General features: G+C 38.2%; 1 protein-coding gene across 2 annotated transcripts in view; it reads left to right on the top strand.

Annotated features, from left to right (window-relative positions):
* PBX3 (PBX homeobox 3) overlaps window positions 1-22,382 on the top strand; it is a 314,870-nt gene that overhangs the window by 290,826 nt on the left and 1,662 nt on the right. The window contains exons 6-8 of one of the 2 annotated variants that reach the window (XM_037797350.1): window positions 17,352-17,517; window positions 18,768-18,880; window positions 19,681-19,770. In XM_037797350.1, coding sequence (XP_037653278.1) covers window positions 17,352-17,517; window positions 18,768-18,880; window positions 19,681-19,770 — 369 coding nt within the window. The remainder of the gene's footprint in view (window positions 1-17,351; window positions 17,518-18,767; window positions 18,881-19,680; window positions 19,771-22,382) is intronic. The other variant, XM_037797351.1, reaches the window with a different exon arrangement.

Here is a 22,382-nt window from a genome sequence, read left to right as displayed (position 1 = left end):
GTTGATTAACCAAGCTTATTAACTGATCAATATTTGGAATATTTTTAGTCATTAATGACAAATGATTGAACATTAACTTCTTAGAAATGGAATGAAACAGGTACAATTTTAAGTGAAAATTGGGAAGTCCAAATGAAAGTGTGAAGTGGATGAAGATGGATTCTGGAATCAAACCACCTGGGTTCAAATGCCTGCTGTCTTTGGGCAAGTTACTTCAATTCTTTGTGCCTCAGTTTCCTCATCTGTAAAATAGGGGAAATAGTAGGCCTACTTCATTGGATTTTATAAAAATTTAAAGAGTTAATGTTATATAGAGTGCTTAGAATAGTGCTTAACACATAAGAAGTCCTCTATATGTGCTTGTAAATATTGTTATTACAAAAATGTGCATGATCATGGACAGGATGAGGGTGAGTATAAGATTGCATCTGGCAGGTTGAAGGTAATGGAAAGAGCCAGGGATTGCTTTAGGGGAACCCAATGCCTGTGGGACACTCATTAAACATGTGTTGGATGAATGATCTGGCCAGATATGAGTCAGTAGTGAAATCATTGACAGAACCAACCAATGACCTGGAACTTGTGCTAGGAGAGCTCAGTGCCTATGAGTGGAAATGGTGAAAGGATTAATTGAGTTCCCTCTACTGGGACCTTGTCAGGTGACTGGTGTCAAAGATCAAGGGAGAGAAATTCTAAAGTAGTATGAATGGTTTCCTTTTCCCTTTCCTGTCTTCCTAAAGTTATGTATTTAAACCTTTGCCCTGCGTGTGTACCAGATTCTAGACCAAAACTTATGTGAGTTACTTGTATTCCATACAGGCAGCAGTGCTGTCCCTTCAAATTACGTATTTTGAGAAATTGGGACAATACAATTCAGTGTAGGCAGGTGCAGAAATGTCCTTCACACACTGCTCTACCACTGTTAAGTAGCAGTGTGGCCTTGAGCAAATAATTTCATCCATGTTTCCATTTCTTAATCTATAAAATGAGGACAATAACTTCCAAAGAGGTTTGAGGAGTAAATGAGATTATATATATAGAATGCCTAGTATGGAGCCTGGCATGTCATGAATTCTTGATAAAGGTTTATCATCCATTGTACAAGAGTTTTCTTGCTGTGTGTTGTGCATCTCAAGTCTTACAAACAATCCAAAAGAAAAAGAAAATAGAGGTTCTGGCCTCTGGCAAACCACTGTGCTAGCCTGAAGCCCCCAGGTTTTCACATTATCCATGAAAGTTAAGAGCCAAGGGTGGGTCTTAGTCTCTCAAAAGATCTACCCTTGGTGTAGTCTTTACTCCAAAAATGCATGTGATTCATTTTTCTTAAGAATTAATTGATATTGAAAGAGTAATTAATATACCTTTTGAGAATGGGTGTCTTAAGTTTTCCAGGGCTGCTGTGATAAATACCACACAATGATTCAGCTTCAACTATAGGAATTTATTGTCTCAAAATTTTGGAGGATAGAAGTCCAATATCAAGCTATTGACAAGTCATGCTTTCTCCCTCAGTCTGTAGCATTCCAGCGAACCTCTGTTACCTGGTGCTATCCTTGTGTCTTCCCTGATTTCTACTGACTTTTGGCTTCTACTGGCTTCTGCTCAGTCATCTGTGTCTTTGTCTAGATTTCCTCTCCTTATAAGGTTTCCAGTCATGTGGATTAAGGCCCATCCTGATTCAATTTGGCCTCATCCATATTGGATCTTTGAAGATCTATTCATAAGTGAGTCCACACTTTAATAATATCTTCAAAGTTCCTATTTACAAATGGGTTCCCACCCACAGGACCAGGGCTTAAGACTTGAATATGTCTTTTGTGGGGTACATGAGTCAATCCCCAGTGATAGGTATTTCCATTTTAAACAAATTCAGTGAGATTTTCTGGATTTTTAAAAAGAAAGGAGGACTAGTTGTATATTTGCTAGAGCATGTTGTTTGAATTAATAAGGGTTTTCATTAAATGAAAGGCATGACTATATGATTAATTTACATAAGATTCTGAATGAATTTTAATATTTTAATTTATAGAAATTAAATTTACATGACACTTCTCAGGAAAAATAATCTGGTTCATTATTATTTAAAGAATGCTCATGAATTTTAATTCTGGGGTGCCGATCTGTTGTTTGTGTGATGGTTCCACCTTTCAAGGCAGCTGGTGGGAGGCAGGTCCACAGTTGTAATGCTAGTGTGTAGAAATTTGTTGAAGAGGCTTTCTATAGAGCCTATGAAGGAGAACTGTTGAGTTATATGCCTAACCCAGTTTTATTTATTTATTTATTAAATGAGAGAAGTAATTTTAAAGAAAACTAATCTTTAACTGAATATGTTGCTGTGGGTAATGTAGAACTACACCCCTCAACATGTGTTTTAGGGAGATGAATGGTGTCATTTGTTTTCTGTGTACGGTGGCTGCGAGGCTGGCGTTTTATATACTTCTGCAGATGAGCCTCTTTGTGAATGTCACCAGCAGTTACCAGTCTATCAGGCATAGAGTAGAAAGGCCACAGCCAAACTGTAAGGGTGTCAGCAGATGATGGCAATAAAATTTTTTCATGGCCTCAAATTAAAAAAAAGAAAAACTATGTGACAAGTGATTCTGTTTTAAATTATTTCAAATACTATGGAAACTGAATTGCTATTTGTTTAGTTCTCCCATTATAAATGGATTCTGTCCCAAATGTTGGTTTTCACATCAGTTGTTAAGAATTTGGAACATGTTTTCCAAAAAAGAAAAAAAAAAAACGGACCACATTTTAATCATAAATGAGCTGAGATATTTTGCCCTGAAAAATGTAGAACATATTCTTTTGTAGTCCTAGCCATTTAATTAAATGGAAAAGAAGTAAAACTCATTAAAGATTAATTTTTAAAAATTTTACCAAGAGTATTAAGGAAAAATGGGTTGTGTTAGATAATGCCTCATGGTAAAAGCATCTGAAAGACTGTGACCTCAGACAAGTTACATAAACTTTCTGACCTCAGTTTTCACTACTTTAAAACTGAGTTATTGTGAGGCTTAAATGAAATAATGCATGAGAAGTACCTGGTACAATAGCTCACTCTTAATAAGCTGTTATAAAAATAGGCCCAACTGGGATTCAAACCTGGATTTCCTACAAATTCTAGGTCCAATGAAATGTTCCACCGTGTATCTGGCTGTGTCGGGGCAGGGATGAGGAAGGACAAGAAGGAACAAGGTGCAGGTAGGACTGTCAGGTATTCATACAGAATGGTAGCCTAGCAGGTATGTGGCAGACAGGAGTTCTCAATCTGAGTGTTACTCTTCTCTGGGAGGAAAGTTTGTTATGCTTAGATGTGCAGAGGAGCACCCCCTTTTCCCTTCTCTCATGGCTACCTAATCCCCATTGCATGGACTGGCTCTCCCAGGGTCTCCTTCTCCTGTGAAAAGGGTGACAGGAAGCAAACATGGCTTGTATGTCATGGACATTTAGAGGGTTTTGTTGTAGCTTTTGCTTGTTTGTTTTAAGGAAAGGGAGAACTAACATTTACTGGTGCCTGGTACGTCCCAGGCCCGTTCCTATGCATTTTCTCATTTAATGTTTTCTCATTTAATGTTTACAACAACCCTATGAGGAGTAGGTCATCATCCCATCTTGTAGATGAGGAAAGGAGAACCTTAGATGACGTGACTTGCCTAAGGTAACACAGCCAGGAAATCATAGAGTTGAGATTCATAAATAGGTCTTTTTGGCTCCCAAGCCATTCTGTGACTACCCTCTGAGTTCTCAAGGGAATGCTCACAGTGTGATTATCCATAGTTTGTACTGCCTTTCTGTCCTTATATAAACATTACTGAATGCGTACCCTTGGGTTGGAAGGCATAGAGTAAGACTTAGGGTTTATTAACACCATTAACTTTAAAAATTGAACAGTGTCTGGCTTCTATCGCTTATTTCAAATGGAATCACATACTGGGGATACAAACATATTGATTAGGGAAAAACTATTTATTAGAGATAAAATTTTTTACCATGTAAATATGCTGCTTGTGTCATTATATATAACTTAGCATTTTATCACTTCATAATCTGCTACATTTAATTAGGCACAGTACATAAAATATGCATCACAGGTAAACATGGGGAAACATAATGGCAAATTTTTTTAAGGTTAGTGCTTCATAGATTTTCAGTTTGTTAATTTCAATGATGATGTCTTAGTATCATCTGCATCTTTTTTCAGACAAGTGCTGACTCTTCTCCCTAATGCAGTTTATGCAAGGAAACAAAACTAAGAATGAACTACAAATTTCTGCAGTTCTGCCCCTTGAAGATTAAATCTTTAAGTAATAATTGTTCTCTTTTATTTAACATTGTTATTAGCATGACAAATACATGTAGTGATAGAATTTGAGATGTAAAATACAATTAAATCTAATAAATTGGCTTTCAGTGATTGTAGAAACATTGTAGATGGTGTAGCTTTTTATATTGAACATGGAGTTTTTCTTAAATGCAAAGCAGTTTGGAATATTTTAATGGCTTCAGATTTACAAAGTGTCTGATTCTAAATATTTTAAGAATTCTCTCATCTGCCAACTACTTCTTCCAGGTAGAGTACGGAATGAGATAATTCACTCCTGTAGCTTTGTGGTCAAGTACAATGCTTGGCACTTATAAAGATTGCTAAATGACTTCCAAGTGACTTTTTTAAAAAGCAGATTCCTTCCTTTTTTATTAAAGGGTATATTTTTCTAATTAAAAAAAAAAAACAAATGCTTGCTTAATTGAAGAAATTTGGGAAGTAATTGAAAACTTTACATAGAAAAGCACAAAAATAGAAATTACATACAAACACACCCTAAAAGATAACCATTTATTGGAATGTAATGTCCTAGTACTTTTTTCCTATAAGTATGTGTGTAATGTGTGCACTTGTGTATGTTAAGTATGGGATTTTTTTAAAATCTCATGTTGCGTGCAAAGAAAAAAGTAGTCTTTCCTCTTCTTTACAATGTATTATATTTCCTCAAGTAAATGAATATTCATCCTCAGAATGATTTTTAATCAATGATATATTCCGTTATGCAGGTGTGCCATTAATCAATTAATCTTTGTTTTCCCTTTGCTATTTTAAGTAGGACTGTAGTGAATATCTCTGTGCATATATCTTTAAGTATATCCTTAAGATAAATTCTTAGTAATACTGGGTCAAAGAATATGTACATATTTGCTGGCTTACTTTTCAGAAAGGATATGCTAATGAATAAGTAAATTTTATGTACCCTGCTAGGTTTATTTCTTTAATCAGAATGTTTTTGATTTTGTGAAGTTGACAATTTTTTTTTTTTTTTTTTTTGTCAAGATCCAAAGATCATTTTGACACATGCAAGTGATTGTCTGATCGAGCCCAGTTTTTATAGCTAAAGGTCTTCTCTAGGCATGTCCCATCTGTGTCTGTGGGGCTTCCACCCAGCTCCTGCAAGGCTCCCTCCCCATTGTGTTTACACAGAGAAGTTAAAGTGTAATCAGAGTATCCTGATCACTTAAGGCAGCCTTCTTCAACCTAGTATACACACTCCACAAAGATTTTCCAAAGGGTGCTTGGGAATAGATAATTTGAAGATTTTCACTGTCCAGCTTCCCTTCTGTGTGTACACTCCTTCGTAAAATTGATCTGCCTAAGAAAGTCACTTTTATGGAGGCATCATATGGGTTGTCTTTTTCTCTCCATCCCTTTCCCACTTGTCCTTTTCCCATTTTTTTGAAAGTGAAAAATACTCCCACAGGATACTGTGGTTCATTGCCCCAAAGTGTGAGAACCTCTGTGGTACCCAGAAAAGGATTATGTAGAATACTGGTGATAACAAAGCCTCCTTTTTATCAGCACTTCATGACTTCTACCTATCTGATTAGGAAATGCATGTCTGATAAAACTGGACTTTTTATGGTCAATATGTATTTATCAGTATAAGTGTTTGTATTGCTTTGATCAATCTTGACTAACTGTAATGATAGCTTAACCCAGAAGGAAATAGTAAACATATAGAGGCTTATAATTACAGTAAATAAAAACAATTTAAAATTTCCTTGCATATATATTTTGTGTGGAGCATAAAAGCATATTGCATTAGGATAATGTAGGAGAGAAATGAAATGGAAATACACTTTCAAAACCAAAAGAAAGAGTGTAAAATTTCGGACTGTTAAAGTAGAGTTTGTTTATGTATTTTCAACATGGATAATGGATATCAAATTGCTGTGCTATTTATATTTGGTTGGACACATTTTAAAGAATAGTGTTACAATTTTATTTTTAAATGACAACATTTATGACATGCTGAAATAATTGTTTACAATTCTATAGGTATAATGAAAAACTGTAGATGCCAACTTAATGTGCAAGGGGGAAAATGTGTGAAATAATACATGACTTTTCAAAATTACTTTAGGGAGTATTTGAGCAAAAACATCTGCAAACTGCTGACACAGGGCAGGCATCTGGGTGGTAGTGCTGCCTCACTGACCCCAGGAGTCCTCAATGGGACCAGTTCCCCACTGTACTTCCTGTGAATCTCAGGCACGGTCCCCTCCACTCAGCAGTAATACAATGAGCCCTTGGGGACTGAGATAGCATGCAGCATTCCCTTTCACATTTTCCCTTGCCTGGAGCACTTTCCACTGTCATCTTCCTTAGCCATAGCCTGCCAGTCCTTCAGGTGCCTTTGCTCTTGCCCATCCCCAGGCACCAATGCCTTCTCTCTCCTGCTGCATCTCCTCCCCAATAGAAATGTTCCTTACTCAGATGCCACTTCTTCCAGAAACATTCCTTGCTTCTCTGTCCCTCTTTCTCTGTAGAATGAGATTCTCCTCCTCTTTCACTTTAAAAAAAACAGGGAGTCCAGGGGAGAGGGAGTCAGCAGCTTGTGACACCATAAGCTTCTGGAGGTTTGTCTCTCTAGAACATGGAGTCTCAATAATAGTGTGATTGAATTGAATTGAATTGAATTGAATTGAATTGAATTGAATTGAATTGAAGCGGAGATTCCATTCAAGATCCACCTTACCTTAGAAGTCTCCTCTGATTTTCCAGATCTTACGGTACTTGTGCCAGTTTGAATGTATTATGTCCCCCAAATGCCATTATCTTTGATGTAATCTTGTGTGGGCAGACATTATCCGTGTTGATTAGACTGTAATTCTTTGAGTGTTTCTTTGGAATGCATCCCACCCAGCTGTGGGTGATGACTCTGATTGGATAATTTCCATGGAGGTGTTGCTCCACCCATTCAGGGTAGGTTTAAGTTGATCAGTGAAGCCATATAAATGAGCTGACATAACAGAAGGAACTCAGTGCAGCTGAGAGTGACATTTTGAAGAGGAGCTATAGCCAAGAGGGACACTTTGAAGAAAGCACAGGAGCTGCAGATGAGAGACAGTTTGAAGACAGCCGTTGAAAGCAGACTTTGCTCCAGAGAAGCTGCAAGAGGACAAATATCCCAAGTGCAACTAAGAGTGACACTTTTGAGGAACTGCGGCCTAGAGAGGAACATCCTGGGAGAAAGCCATTTTGAAACCAGAACTTCGGAGCAGATGCCAGCCACGTGCCTTCCCAGCTAACAGAGGCTTTCTGGACACCATTGGCCATCCTCCAGTAAAGGTACCCAATTGCTGATGTGTTACCTTGGACACTTTATGGCCTTAAGACTGTAACTGTGTAACCAAATAAACCCCCTTTTATTAAAGCCAATCCATCTCTGGTGTTTTGCATTCCAGCGGCATTGGCAAACTAGAACAGTACTTCTCTTCCTCCAAATCTCTGCTATACCTAGAATCTATACTGTACAACTCAATGTACAGCTCAGCGTGTGATCATCTACCATCCTGCATTGTTTGCTAAATATTGTTTTCATAATGAGATTGTAAATTCTAGGCAGGCAGAGGTCAAGCATTTATTTTTTCATCTCCTTAAAGCACCAAGTACAGTATTGACCATAGCAGCTGAACTGGATAGGGGGAAAGGGGCTATAGTATATGGGAGAGACTGGAAGCATTTCTGGATGCTGCTTTGCCTGGCAGAAGGGTTCAGGAAAATCATTAGTCTGCAAAATGTTCACTGTTCATTGCACTCATTACCAAAGACTGACAGTCTGTGGGCTGATAGCAATGAAGAAGGACAGTACTTGTGCTTTTATTTCCATTGTTAATTGATCTTAAAATTCTTGCCTGGCCCTTGGCCTTCCACACAATCCAGAGTCATGAATCCTTGTCATGTGGCTCAAAAGAGAAGTATAGTCATTACTGCAAAGGAGAGGCTAAACCTGCTTGTAGTTGTGCCTGAGAATCTCCCCCTGAGTACCTCTTTGTTGCTCAAATGTGGCCCTCTCTCCAGCTAAGCCAACTCGGCAGGTGACCTCACTGCCCTCCCCCCTATGTGGGATCTGACTCCCAGGGGTGTAAATCCCCTGGCAACGCAGGATATGACTCCCGAGGAAGAATCTGGACCTGACCTCGTGGGATTAAGAATGTCTTCTTGACCAAAAGGGGGATGTGAAATGAAATGAAATAAAGTTTCAGTGGCTGAGAGATTCCAAATGGAGTCCAGAGGTCACTCTGGTGGGCATTCTTATGCACTATATAGATAACCGTTTTTAGGTTTTAATGCACTGGAATAGCTGAAACTATCAAACTGCAACCCAGTAGCCTTGACTCTTGAAGATGATTGTATGACAGTGTAGCTTACAAGGGATGAAAGTGTGATTGTGAAAGCCTTGTGGATCACACTCCCTTTAACCACTGTATGGATGGATGAATAGAAAAATGGGGACAAAAACTGGGTGAAAAATAGAGTGGAAGAAGGGGAATGATTGGGTGTTCTTTTTTACTTTTATTTTTTATTCTTATTCTTGCTTTTTCTGGTATAAGGAAAATGTTAAAAAAAAATACATTGGATGATGAATGCACACTATATGATGGTACTGTGAACAGTTGATTGTAACCATGGATGATTATATGATATATGAATATATCTCAGTAAAACTGGAAAAAAAAAAAAAGAGAAGCATAGGACCTCTTCCCTCCACCAATTTCCTGCCTCTGTTTCTGCTCTGGGACCAATGTACAGACCACACCAACTCAAAGATGTAGCAGGCTCTGCTGTACTTAAAGCCTTGTGTGTACAACCCTCCCCCATTGTAGGTACTGTGTAGTATGTGATCTGTAGTTTTTGGTACTCTCTACTGGGTGAGGTAGGGATTCTTTTGCAATTAATTATATCCATATGTTTTTACAAGGTGACAAAAATTCCTGAATTTAGGTGTCAATTTATACATTAATTATGCCAATTTCAGTTGTAACTGTATAGTCCTTATAGCTGGTTGCTACAATAGCCAAATCTGTGATAGCAGAACGTGATGTGCATATTTTAATTTGAGAAATAGTTTAACATTTTTAGATATTCATTTAGACATGGTTATGCAGGTTAAACATAACGTATGATCACTGCTTCTTTCATTGCTTCCAATTAAACCTTGCTTGTTAGTTTAACCTCTAGGTAATATCATCAAACAATTGATGTCAAGGAAACATTGCCCACAGTAGCTTTGGATGAGTGGCCATTAATTTTAATTGCCTTGATATTAAAGATTAAGAAGTATTGGGACTAGCAAAATAGAAACGATCCGATGTCAAGCAAATCCACTTGCTAAAGCTTCTCCAGGCTGCTGGTGATATTAAAATTTTACTATGAGAATTAAATAAACCTTTATTAGTGATGACTGTTGTTTGATTGGTCCAGGGGTATGCATAAACAGAAGATTCTTACATATCTAGAAATGAGACTATCTATGGTACAGAGATTTCTCAATTATGAAACTGTTAATAAAGCTGTAATCTGATTTTCCAAGCTAGGTTTCATTAATGTATTATAGCTTCTTTGATTGTCAAGGTAATATTAACTACAAAGTATGGAATCCAACAGAGAATTGTTTAGAAGAGGAGAATTCTAAGCTGGGCCTTTTTTGCTAAATTTAAATTTGGGGAATTTTCATTAATTATGCTTAAGAAATGCCAAATTCTCTCTCAGCCAGGAATATCTCCTTTGCACTATAGAAATATTCAATATTTAACTCTTCTGAAGTCCTAATGGTTTTATTCAGGCAAGTTATAGTAGTATTATATAATAAAGGAGCTATTTGCAAGTCAACTCTCCTGATCTGCCTCCTGACCTGAGGTTCTGTGCATTGTGAAGGTGAGGTAGTCCTAAGAGAACTTGCTTTAACAAATATAATCAAAACAGATGTTCTTATTTTTTTTTTCCCATTTTGATTCAGAAGTTCTATGTTTTTAGAATCACATAATTCTGGTGTAGAAATGGACTTAGTGGTCACTGAGACTGACCTTGCCTAGTGCAGAAATGCCTCCCAGAGCATCTGTCTCTACCCTCTTCTAGGCCTAAACCCTCCACATCAGCATCATCTCTGACTCTCCCTCTCCACTGACTTCCACAGCTAATCAGTAGTCACATTCTGTCTTTTCCTCCTCCACAGTGTCTGCCGTCTCCATTCCTACTGCTCTGTCTGGCTCAGTCCTTCATTGCCTCCTAATCCTTGTAGTCTCCTTACTCTTCTTCCTGCTACCACATTCTACACAACTGTTAATACACAGCCTCCTCAAGCATAGGGACCTCAAGGAAGGGAGAACAGGGAAGGCTGATGGCATATTGGGTTAGTCCCCACAAGGTTGGAGGTTTTGAGGGCCCCAGAACTTTTAAACAGGCAAGAGGAAGTAAAGAAAATTACTAAATTTGGAGGTAAAGGAGTTGTTGAGATTTCTATCTTGAGTAATTGAGTAGATGATAATACCGTTATTTGAGAAAGTAAGACACTAGGAGGGGGGTGTAGTTAACAGTTTTAGTTCTCTGTGTGCTGTCACGTAGGGGAAAATAAACTAATATTGTGATAGTCTGTATGTTAGAACTAACACTAATGAATGGAATTGAAAGTGAACCAGATTTTAGTTCAGAATAAAAAGAATTGTATATCCACTGAAACTATCAACAGTGGAACCAGGTACTTTGTGAGGTACCATATCACTGGAGGTAGGGATGCCATGAAAAAAAAAAGAGAGAAAATAGAGAGGACAGTGCAGAATTAGAGGGCACATGAGTTCCATTTTAGACATTGAGTTGGAGGTTGTGACAGAACTTACATATGGAAATGTCTTAAAAATTTGGGATAGAGATGGAGATATGGGTGTTATCCACACAGAGATGATGATTGAAGTCATAAATATAGATAAGATTGTTCAAGGAGAAAGGAAAGAAGGCCAAGAACCACTCTTGGAGAACACACACACACACACCCCTTGGTGTGTTAGGGAAGGAGCAGCTGTTAAAGGAGAATCAGAAACTATGCAAAGAGTTTTAAGAAGGAGGTATGGTAGTTATGACTATCAGACACTGCTGAGAAGTCATACAAGTTGAGAAGAGAGAAAAGGTCATTGGATTTAGGACAGGAGAATTGCCCTGTGAGTGTTTTCATAAAGGAGTGAAAGTAGAAAACAGAGTGCTAAGAGTTCAAGAATAAGGGTCTAGTGAGATAGCCAAGAGAACAAGAATAGTGCACTCTTTCAAGAAGTCTGGCAGCCACTAAAAGTAAGAGGAGGCAGCAAGGTCAAGGGAAGACGAGTTTTTTTATATTGGGGAAAACTTGATCATTTTTTGGAGCATGGAAGATTTTTAAAATGTCGTAGAACAAAGTAAAATTGATGGCATCAAGTCACAGAGGAGATGGGACAGAAAGAGAAGGAATAAGGCAGCTTTGGAACACAGTATCAGAAAGATAAGCTAGTTGAGAAATTGTACCTTTTCTCCATTATATTGTTTCACCCCAACCCTTCTGTGTTCATCATCTTTGAAAATAAAAATTAACATATATTTTTTGTTGTCATTTGCTTATTTTACAAGTATCAGTCATTTTCTAATGTTCTTTTCCTGGGTTTGTGCTATACCCTGCTTTCTGTGTTTTGTGAAATTAGGTTCCTCTGAGAGCTACCAGTGTAGGAACACTGGTTTCTTAAGATGGCTCCTCTTTTCTTTTTTAGTTCAGTTACATGCAATTTTATCATCAAAAATGCATTTTTTTAGAAACTAGTAAGAGGTATATAATTTGATTTAACAATAATTTGTTTTACTAAACATAAAACAGGCATTAGTGTATCAAAAATAGAAAATTGTATAGATGGTCATTTCTTTAGAAATGAATTTTTTAAGTCACCAGTTTCTCAAAGTCATATTCTGTTTTAGGGAGTCTTTGACCATGGAATGATGCTCATTTCTCCCTTAAAGTATTTATTAAAATTGGTTTTCTCTCCCTTCATTATTACATTTTCCAATATGAGCAACCCATTTTCTCCTAAGACTCTTTGTGAAGTGATAGGGTTAGTTGAAAAGGGAGACATGTTTGAGTCAGGAGAATTAAGTTTCATTCCTGGTTCCACTCCTGGCTTTATACCATTAGACTGATCCTTTAATCTCTCCTGAGCCTCATTTTCCCCATCTGTAAAGTGAAGCTAATAATCTCTACTTTACAAGATTGCTCAATGGGTTAATTGTGATCATTGAGGGCACTGCATGAAACCCAGAGCTGACATTCAGTAAAAGGTAGCTAAATCTGTTTCTGTGTTTCTGTGTCTCATGACAGACTTAACTTAAAGCTGGCATGTTAGTGACCTCACTGAAGAGGAGGAGAAGAGGGTGGATATTAAAGAAATCTATTTAATTGTCTTAGTTTGACAGGCTGCTGTGACAAATACTGCACGTTGGATTGGCTTAAACAATGGGAATTTATTCACTCACTGTTTTGAGGTTAGAAGTCCAACATTGAGACATCAAGCAAGGTAATGCTTTCCCCCCAAAATATGTAACATTCTGGTGCTGGCTGCCAATGATCCTTGGAGTTCCTTGGCTTGTATCCCTGCCTCACATTACATGGCGATATCCTCTTCTTTTCTCTTCCCAGTTCTGTTGGTTTACAGCTCCTCCTTTCTCTTACTCTGGCTTCCAGTTTCTTTATCTTTATAAGGCCTGGATTAAGGCACAGCCTCATTCAGTTGGGCCACACCTTGACTTAAAATAACACTTTCAAGAGATTCTGTTTACAATGGGTTCACACCATTGTATGGGACATGGATTAAGATTAAGAATTTATCAGAATTGTGTTATGTAATTCAATCTACCACACCAACTGCTGCCGTATCGGAAAGATGGCTTGTTTCTCCTTGAATGCAGGACTTGTAGTGTCAGCAAAAATAGAATTAAAGATCATATTTTATTATTTTATAATGAATTTTTATTTTTATTGAGGTATAATTTCATTCATAAAATGCACAGTTCTTATGCATTCAGTTCAATGAGTTTTGACAATTGTTCGACTGTATATACAAGGAGTTGGCAAACTTTTTCTGTAAAGAATCAAATAGTAAATATTTTAGACTATGAGAACCAAGTTGGAGGCAAAATCAAGGATGTTGTGTAGGTACTTATAGAACAAGAGAGAAAACAAATTTCCAAAATTAAAATTTTTTCCTTTTATGAAAAATAGTATTGATTCTTAGTACAAGATAGATGTTAAGAGTAAGAAGTCTTGTGTCAAACTGTCTGGTTTTGATTGGTTGCTTCTCACTTCAAAGTTGTTTGACTAGGCCACCTTTTTTATTTTTAGGAACAAACACTCCCCTACCCTGCGTAACCCCCACTTCCCACCTGCCCCCGATAAGCCTCTAATCTGCTTTCCGTTTCTGCAAGTTTGCCATTTGTGGTCATCTCTTATAAGTGATATCGTATAATTTTAGTCCTTATGTGCCTTTCTTATTTCACTGAGCATAATGTTTTCGAGGTTCTTCCATGTTGCAGCATGTCTCATAACATCATTTTTCTTATGGCTGAATAGTATTCCATTGTGTATACGTAACATTTTGTTTGTTCGTTCATCGAACAACTTGAGTTTTTCCAGCTTTGGGCTATTGTAAATAGTGCTGCTATAAACACTGGTGTGCAAGTATCAGTCTGCAACCCCATTTTCATTCTCTTTAAGTGGGATTGCCAGATCATATGGTAATTCTGTACTTAACTTTTTGAGGAGCTGCCATATTGCTTTCCTCAGTAGCTGTACCATTTTACATTCCCACATACAATGTGCTAGAGTTTTAATATCTCTGCATCCTCTCCAACACTTATTATTTTCCATTTTTTAAATAACAGCCATCCTTGTGGGTATGCAGTGGCATCTCATTGTGGTTTTAATTTGTATTTTCCTAATAACGAATGATGCTGAGCATCTTTTCAAGTATTTTTTTGGCCATTTGTATATCTTCTTTGGAGAAATGTCTATTCATGTCCTTTGCCTATTTGTTAAGTGAGTTGTTTGTCTTTTTGTTGTTTTATTGTGGCATTATGTAAGTTCTTTATATATTCTGGATATTAAACTCTTATCATAATAATTTGAAACTATTTTCTCCAATCTGGTAGGTTATCTTTTCACTTTCTTGATAATTTTCTTCGATGCACAAAAGTTTTTAATTTTTGATGAAATCAAAATTATCTGTTGTGTCTTTTGTTGCTTGTGCTTTTGGTGTCATATCTGAGAATCCATTGCCAAATCCCAGGTCATGATTTGCCCCGTGTCATCTTCTAAGAGTTTTATAGTTTTGACACTTAATATTTAGATCCTTGATCCATTTTTAATTGATTTTTGACTGTTGTGTGATGGTAGGGGTCTAACTTCATTATTCTACATGTGGATATCTAGTTTCCCCAACACCATTTGTTAAAGACACTGTTTTTTCCTCATGGCATGTTCTTAGCATCCTTGTCAAAAATCAGTTGGCCATTACCTCACCCACCACCACCCCCGCAAGGAGCTGGGGAGAAATGTGGAAGTGTTGGACTTCCTCACCTGGGCTATTGCTAATTTTCCCACAAACATTGAGGATTGCCAATTTAGTGAGCCAAGCCCTCGATCTAGAGGCCTTCCCCTGTGAGGCTAGTTGCTGCAAGGGAGAGGCTAAGCCCACTTATAATTGTGTCCAGGAGTCCGTTTCCCCTGCAGAGAGCCTCTTTGTTGCTCAGATGTGGCCCCTTCTCTCTATATGCCCACTTGGCAAGTGAACTCACTACCTTCTCCCCTACATGGGACGTGACTCCCAGGGATGTGAATCCCCCTGGCAACGCGGGAGGTGACTCCTGGACCCAGCACTGTGGAATTGAGAAGATCTTCTTGACCACAATGGGGAAGAGAGATGAAGCAAAGTAGGGTTCTAGTGGCTGAGAGATTTCAAATGGAGTCGAGAGGTCACTCTGGAGGGTATTCCTGTGAGCTATATAGATATCACCTTTTAGTCTTGAGTGTGTTGGTATGGCTAGAGGGAAATACCGGAAGCTGTCAAACTGCAACCCAGTGACCTGGATTCTTGAAGACAATTGTATAACTATGTAGATTGCGTAGTGTAGCTCTGTACTGTGAAAACTTGTGGCTCACACTCCCTTTATCCAGTATATGGACAGATGAGTGGGAAAATGGGGACAAAAATTAGATGAAGATTAGAGTGGGATGGAGGGGATGGAAAGATTTAGGTGTCCTTTTTTGCTTTTATTTTTATTTTGGAATAAGGAAAAAGTTCAAAAATTGATCCTGGTGATGAAAGCACAACTGTATGATGGTGCTGTGAACAACTGATTGTACACTTTGAATAATTGTATGTTATGTGATTATATCTCAATAAAATTGCATTAAAAAATAAAAAAATCAGTTGTCCATAGATAAATGGGTCTATTTCTGGATTTTCAATTCTGCTCCACGGTTCTATTTTTCTGTCTTTGTACTGGTACCACACTGTTTTGATTACTGTTGCTTTGTAACACAATTTGAGATCTGGAAGTGTGAGTCTTCCAACCCTATTCTTCTTTTTTGGTATTGTTTTGGATATTCAGGGACCCTTGCAGTTCTGTATAAATTTGAAGATCGGTTTTTCTGTTTCAGCAAAAAAGGCTGCTGGATTATCAATATGGATTGCATTGAATATGTATATTGCTTTGAGTAAAACATCTTCCAATCCATGAACATAGAATGTCTTGCCATTTGTTTAGATCTTCTTTAATTTCTTTGAGCAGTGTTTTGTAGTTTCAGTGTGCACATCTTTTATCTTTGGTTAACTTTATTCCTACATACTTTACTCTTTTCCATGCTATTGTAAATGGAATTGTTTTCTTAACTTCTTCTCTGGATCATTCATTAAAATTGTACCCTGCCACTTTGCTGAAATTATTTATTAGCTCTGAATAGCTGTTAGGGGATAATAACTTCAGAGTCGAACAGTGACCTACCCAGCCTGACACCACAGCAACATGCCCCTTTGACAGATTATTAAGAAATTAGTGAAAAATATTTTTAACTGCTGCTTTAACAAAAGAGAGATAGATCGTTTTATCTAGTGGAGACCTTCTTATAAATTGCTGTGTGGGTTTTAGTTTCTTTATATAGCACAATTATAGGTTTCTGAACATGTAATATAACTATGAGAAATGAGTGTTGGGTTCAAGTTTTGCTATGAAATGTGATGAAATCTGCCTGTTGCCAAGGTCACCTTCAGAAATCTCTTCTGTTTGCACTGGCTGTGACATCATAAGTAATCCCCCCCACCCTCACCCCAAAAATTTGTATTCCATGTGATGAAATTAGAGCTGCTCCTCTGCATTTGTATTTGACCTTATTGGAATTACTTTTGAGTTTTCAAGTTGTGAACTTCCCATGTGTTAACTGACACAGCTTGAGCAGCCATATTAGCAGACATACGGTACCTTCTAAGTCAAGAAACAAAGGGATTTTTCACCCACTATTAATTGATGTTACTCTTTTTCAGCAGATCAAACATGATTTTACTACACAGCTGCTAAAGTTGTTCCAGATCCAAAAAGAAGAATGGCATTATTTCTTGAGTATTTATTATTTAACTAACTTTAAAAATGTCTCCTTTTGGGGGACCTGATCATTTATATACTAATTGGTATTTACCAATTGAATGTTTCTTTATGAGCAGTGCTGTCAGCCATTTCAGTGTTACTATGGCTAACGCCAGCATGTGGTGTTATTCCAAAAGGTTTGTCAAAAGTTGCCAAAAAAGAAAGTGAACTGTAATACCATTCCTTGTAAGGCCTTAATTGTTGCTTTTTGGAAGTGCATTATCCACAGGATGTGAGATTACAGTCTAAGAATTGAGTGTCTCCTTAGGTTTGCCCTGAGTGTCTCACAGTTATTATTGGAAATTTGACTTTTTTTTTTGCCCTTTGACTTCTCTTCCCCTTCACATCCATGCCCCCCTGCAAATTGTAGGTATCCAACTGGTTTGGCAACAAACGAATCAGGTACAAGAAGAATATTGGCAAGTTTCAGGAGGAAGCCAACCTCTATGCTGCAAAGACAGCCGTGACAGCCGCACATGCAGTAGCTGCAGCAGTGCAGAACAACCAGACCAATTCGCCCACCACGCCAAATTCTGGTGCGTATTGGGTGCTTGCTCCCTACTTAGCCCAGGCAGCCTTATGCCACAAAGCCCTGTCCCACAGTCCAGGAAACAAGAACCATACAAAGGACACATTGGATTTATAAAGGAAGAATGTCCTTTTGTGTTAAAATGCAGGCTTGTTCTTGGGTTGGGTGAATGAATGGATGGCCAGACCCTATGAACCCATCATTCCACAGTGAGAGCGCCATTCTTTACTGATGGATTATGGAACTTTTTTGTTTAATAGTAGTTTTTAATTCAGCAATCAGGCAAAGTGCTATCAATAATGATTTGATTGTTTTAGTTTTACTGTCCCACATATTGCTTTAAAGTCAATAGTGGTCTATCAGAGAATGAAATAGCAGGGAAATTTACCTGTTGCTCTTCATGATGAAGCTGGAAGGTTGGATTTGAGTACAGCAGTCGCTTGGTACCTAATGTAGCTGTAAACTCCACTCTTGTTTTCCTTTTTAGCATTTCTTTGGCATCTGTCAAGCAGCACTGACTTTTTAGGTTTAGAAGGTGGTTAGCTGTTGGGGATATGGTACTTAATACATGGATGCAATACTCGTGGCTCCAAATACAGTACATTTTGGCCAAATTTTATGTGACATTTTTGATGGATTTAGAAACATCTTAAAATTACAGGGAACTTAAATTTAATAGTGAAAAATGTGCAGCTAGTCCAAACACAGGCTCTTGAGTAGCAATTCAAGAGGCCTTTCTAAGGAGACCTTTTTAATGTATCGTTAAAAGTTTTGAAATGTGAAGGGTTTGGGGTTTGTTGACCACCACCACTACCACCACCATTCCCCACTCATGCCCCAGTTCTTTTTAATAGAACATGGAAACAGGTGAAAGGGAAGTAAGGTAGAACAGGCTGAGAAAGAGGGTAAGAAAAACACTTCTCTGTTGATGAAGTTGATGTTTAAATGATAACCAAGTCCTAGAGATAAATGGAAACAAGGGGAAGGTTCCAGGCCGGTTGCTGGTTATTTTTCTCTTTATTTTGAATTGTGTCTGTTTCTTATTTGGGCTTCCCATTGATAGGACTCTCCTAGATGCAAAACCCATCATAGAACCTAACTTTTTGGAGTTATTCTCCATCCTCATAGATCTGGAAATGCTTTATTTTATGCACAACCTTTGCCTTCTGTACCTTTTCTCCTTTCCCTGTCTCTAGGTCTTTGAGGATTATGTGTGTAGCTCTCTGTTATTCAGCTACTTAACTCTTTCCTTTCCAGGTTCTTCTGGTTCTTTTAACCTCCCAAATTCTGGGGACATGTTCATGAACATGCAGAGTCTGAATGGGGATTCTTACCAAGGGTCCCAAGTCGGAGCCAATGTGCAATCACAGGTAGGAGAAATGCCCCAACTGGGGCCTTTCTAGCAGGGTAGGGTTTGGGATCAAAACTCCTTACTCTGACTCCATGGAAGTGGTCTGCACATCGTGCAGAACCTGTGCTGGGTGCTTCCAAATGTCACCCATCTGCTCCACCATTTAAAATGAGAAGTCAAATGAACAGTGACTTTTAATGATTCAAACCTAATAAACTTTGTGAATGCATTCGGCTCTGGCTTGAGCTCATGGAGAGGGGTTGGGTGCATATAACTTTTTTAACAAAATAGGAGAGAAAAGTTGCGTATGCAAGTGTGTGTATGATTTAAGAACATATTTCTCTTTCATTTCTATATGTTTTTAAACAAGAATACAAAAACCTGAGTTCTTTAAGTATATTCCAGGTTCAACTCTTTTTCTCATCCTAATAATTGAGAACAACTAATTGTTTTTATGCATATAGATGTGTGTGCATGTGTGTGTGTTTGTGAGAGAGAGAGAGAGAGAGAGAGCGCGCTCCAGTATACAAATTTTAAGTAGGTTTTCACCCTCAGCCACGAACATTTGGTTGCTGTAGATGAAATGTTTGCATTGCCATGAAGATGTTATTTGTTTGGCTGGCATGAGAAACAAAGATGTACAGGTTTAAATATGCAAGGAATTGTTGAAATTCTGCCAGTCACATTTGATTGATAAATTTGTCTTTTATTGAAGATGCTAAATCCTTGTGGCACACATAATTCAAATTGTTTCCTTTTGTAAGTGATGATGTTTTAATAGATTTGGAATGATGAATTTTTGTTTCATCTCATTTCTAGGTGGATACCCTCCGTCATGTTATCAATCAGACGGGAGGTTACAGTGATAGCCTTGGAGGAAATTCACTGTACAGTCCACATAATTTAAATGTGAGTACTCTGGGGAGCCAGATTCAAAGAGCTGTAGGAACAGTGTCAGGTAAATAGAGTGACTAACAAATAAATCGATGGCCTTTTGACTTGGCTCTTCATCTAGTTTGGTATTGGCAGGTAGGAAGGCAGCATCTCTGCTTCACTTTTATTTTATTAACCTAAATGCTTGACATTACCAAGATGCCCTTAGAAGTCATCAGAGATGCCCAAGAATGAGTGGCATACTTTCATCAACAGGGATTTCAGCATCGACCCATTAAGATGTCATTTCCTACTGGTCATGTTGTGTTCCAGAAAGATGATGAAACAGGTCACTTAACTTAGAATCATGCAGCAGAAAAAATTCCCAAACACAGCTCAGGTGAAGGTGATAACCTTTGATGGCTTCAGACAGAGCAACAAACAAAGCTAAAGGAAGAATTCTGTTCTTAAAAGCATATTGCAGCATTGTCCATGAGGGATTGGTAAAACATGGTCAGCATTTTTAATGGCCTGTCAATTTTTAATTAACTATGTAGAAGAATTAAGGTTAACTTTTGCAACCAATTCATTAAAACTTTACCTAATTTTCCCCATCCTTACACTGATAGAAAATGGAAGAGGGATGGGGGCAGTGGTCCTTGGGTCATCATGGTGGAGCTGGGTGTAGTGGTGGCTAGAATATGGGATTCCAGACCTAGGGAGGAATGAACTGCCCAACACATGATAGTAGAGTCAGGAAGAAAATGGTCAAAATTTTCCCTTTTTAGGTAGGGCCTTGGCTTGCTGTGGGAGTAAATATTAATGATTTAAAGTGATTAAGGATGTTCCATTGTAAAGGGAAAAAAGGACCATTAAATACTCAAATCTTTTACATTTGAAATGTCAAATCTTTCTTTTTGGGTTTATAAATAACTCATAATAACCCACAACAAACCATATAAAAAGCCTTTTTGTTGCATTTCTCCTTTTTCATTTAAGTGTTTTGAAATGCTTCAGAGAATTGCGATATCCTTATCAACATGATAAAATATGAAACTGTGATTGCCTGCAGCATTTTACAGACATGAATTCCATCTTCACTGATGAGGCTTGATAAGGCGCTGTTGTATAATACAGTGCATAATCTCAAACCACCAGAGTAAGGATTAATTTATTTTGAAAAAAAAAAGAATGCTTGCTGACAACCTCCCCTCCAGCTGCCATGCTGGGTAAAAATATTGTACATTTGTTGTTTATAAATTTGGATAAAAGAGGAATGATGTTTACTTCAGATGGAATATCTTTAGACTTGTATCTCTGTAAGAGTTTTTCTTTTTTTAAGTAGATTTTCATACCTGAGAGGGGAAAACAGCTTACCATTTAGATAGAAAAGAAGATTTCTTATGGTCCACACAAGCACACATGGATCTCTCATCCAATCCTGTACAGCAAGATGCTTTAAAATGCTTTCTTGTCTTTCTTTTTTAATCCCTCCCCCACCTCCCACCCCCCAATCTGAATTTGGTAGGCCTCAAGCTTGGAAAATTCCTTAATGTTTGGTTCTGGTCTTCCGTGTGGGGTTGTTTGGTGTCCTCCTCCCCCTCCCCCCCTTCCCTGTCATCCTAGAGGGAGGGAAGAAAGGTCCTTTATATGCAGAAATATCCAGTGAATCAGAAAACAGGAAATTATCTAAGAACAAGGATCATGGGATTTAAAAACAATTCCCAGCACAAAACTTATCTAAAAACTGTATCTAGGCTGGGTGGGGAAGCTAGACAGTTCTCAACAGCCTGGTGTCTTGGGCTTGAAAGAAGTTTTGGATGGACCTCAGAAGAAGTTGCAGATGGATGTGCTGGAGGTGGTGGGGATAGGAAATGGGTGAGGAGCCTGACTGACCCACACTGACCTTGGTGTGGGAGGTCTGGGTCTGGGGGCAGCATAGCGGCAAAGGCTGGTCTCTGCAACAAGCGCTGGGAAGTAGCCCAGCTCACCCTTTCCTTCTCTCCAGAAAGTCCTGCCCCGTCGCTTCCACTCAGTGTTTCCCAGCTCACAAGCCCAGCGCCTCCCTCTTCTTGACTGACATAAAAATATGTAGCGACAAGCTGTCTGCCACAGCAGAAATCTGATCAGACATTGATTTCAGCAATTGCCTCTATAGGCCAAGACATAAGGCAAATTTGTTTCTGAGTACGGTTATTGCTGATGCAGGTCTGAGGCAGGAAGGCATGTGAAAAGTGGTAGGTACGTCCCAAATGGGAGCTCCAGTTATAGCTAATTGGAATACAGATTTGAATACTCCGTGCTTCTCCACAATTCATGCATTTTTATTAAGGAAGATCCTATTTGGAGGGAAATTCTGGCCTCCATTTTCCAAGGGTTATAGTAGCTGGCTGTCAGTCATGTATGGAAAAGGGGTTGGCAACTTCTCTATGGAAATGAGAATTAAGCTGGGTTGAAGTTTATGCTTCATGGAGCTCAAGGTTTTGTTGAGATTGCATTGGGCTTCACCAGTACTTCCTTCTTTAAAGATTTTTTTGAGTCATTTTATTTTTATCAACAAATGAAAGGCTGAGCTTTGTGCCAACCTGGGACTGTCTGAAACCCTTCTTCTGCATGCTGACTAATTTCCAAGTCTTCACTTGGTGGGG

This window comes from Choloepus didactylus, chromosome 10 (genome assembly GCF_015220235.1).
Source record: "Choloepus didactylus isolate mChoDid1 chromosome 10, mChoDid1.pri, whole genome shotgun sequence".
Taxonomy (NCBI): domain Eukaryota; kingdom Metazoa; phylum Chordata; class Mammalia; order Pilosa; family Megalonychidae; genus Choloepus; species Choloepus didactylus.
The sequence above is the reverse complement of the archived record's forward strand: the minus strand, read 5'-3'. Positions and strand labels throughout refer to the sequence as shown.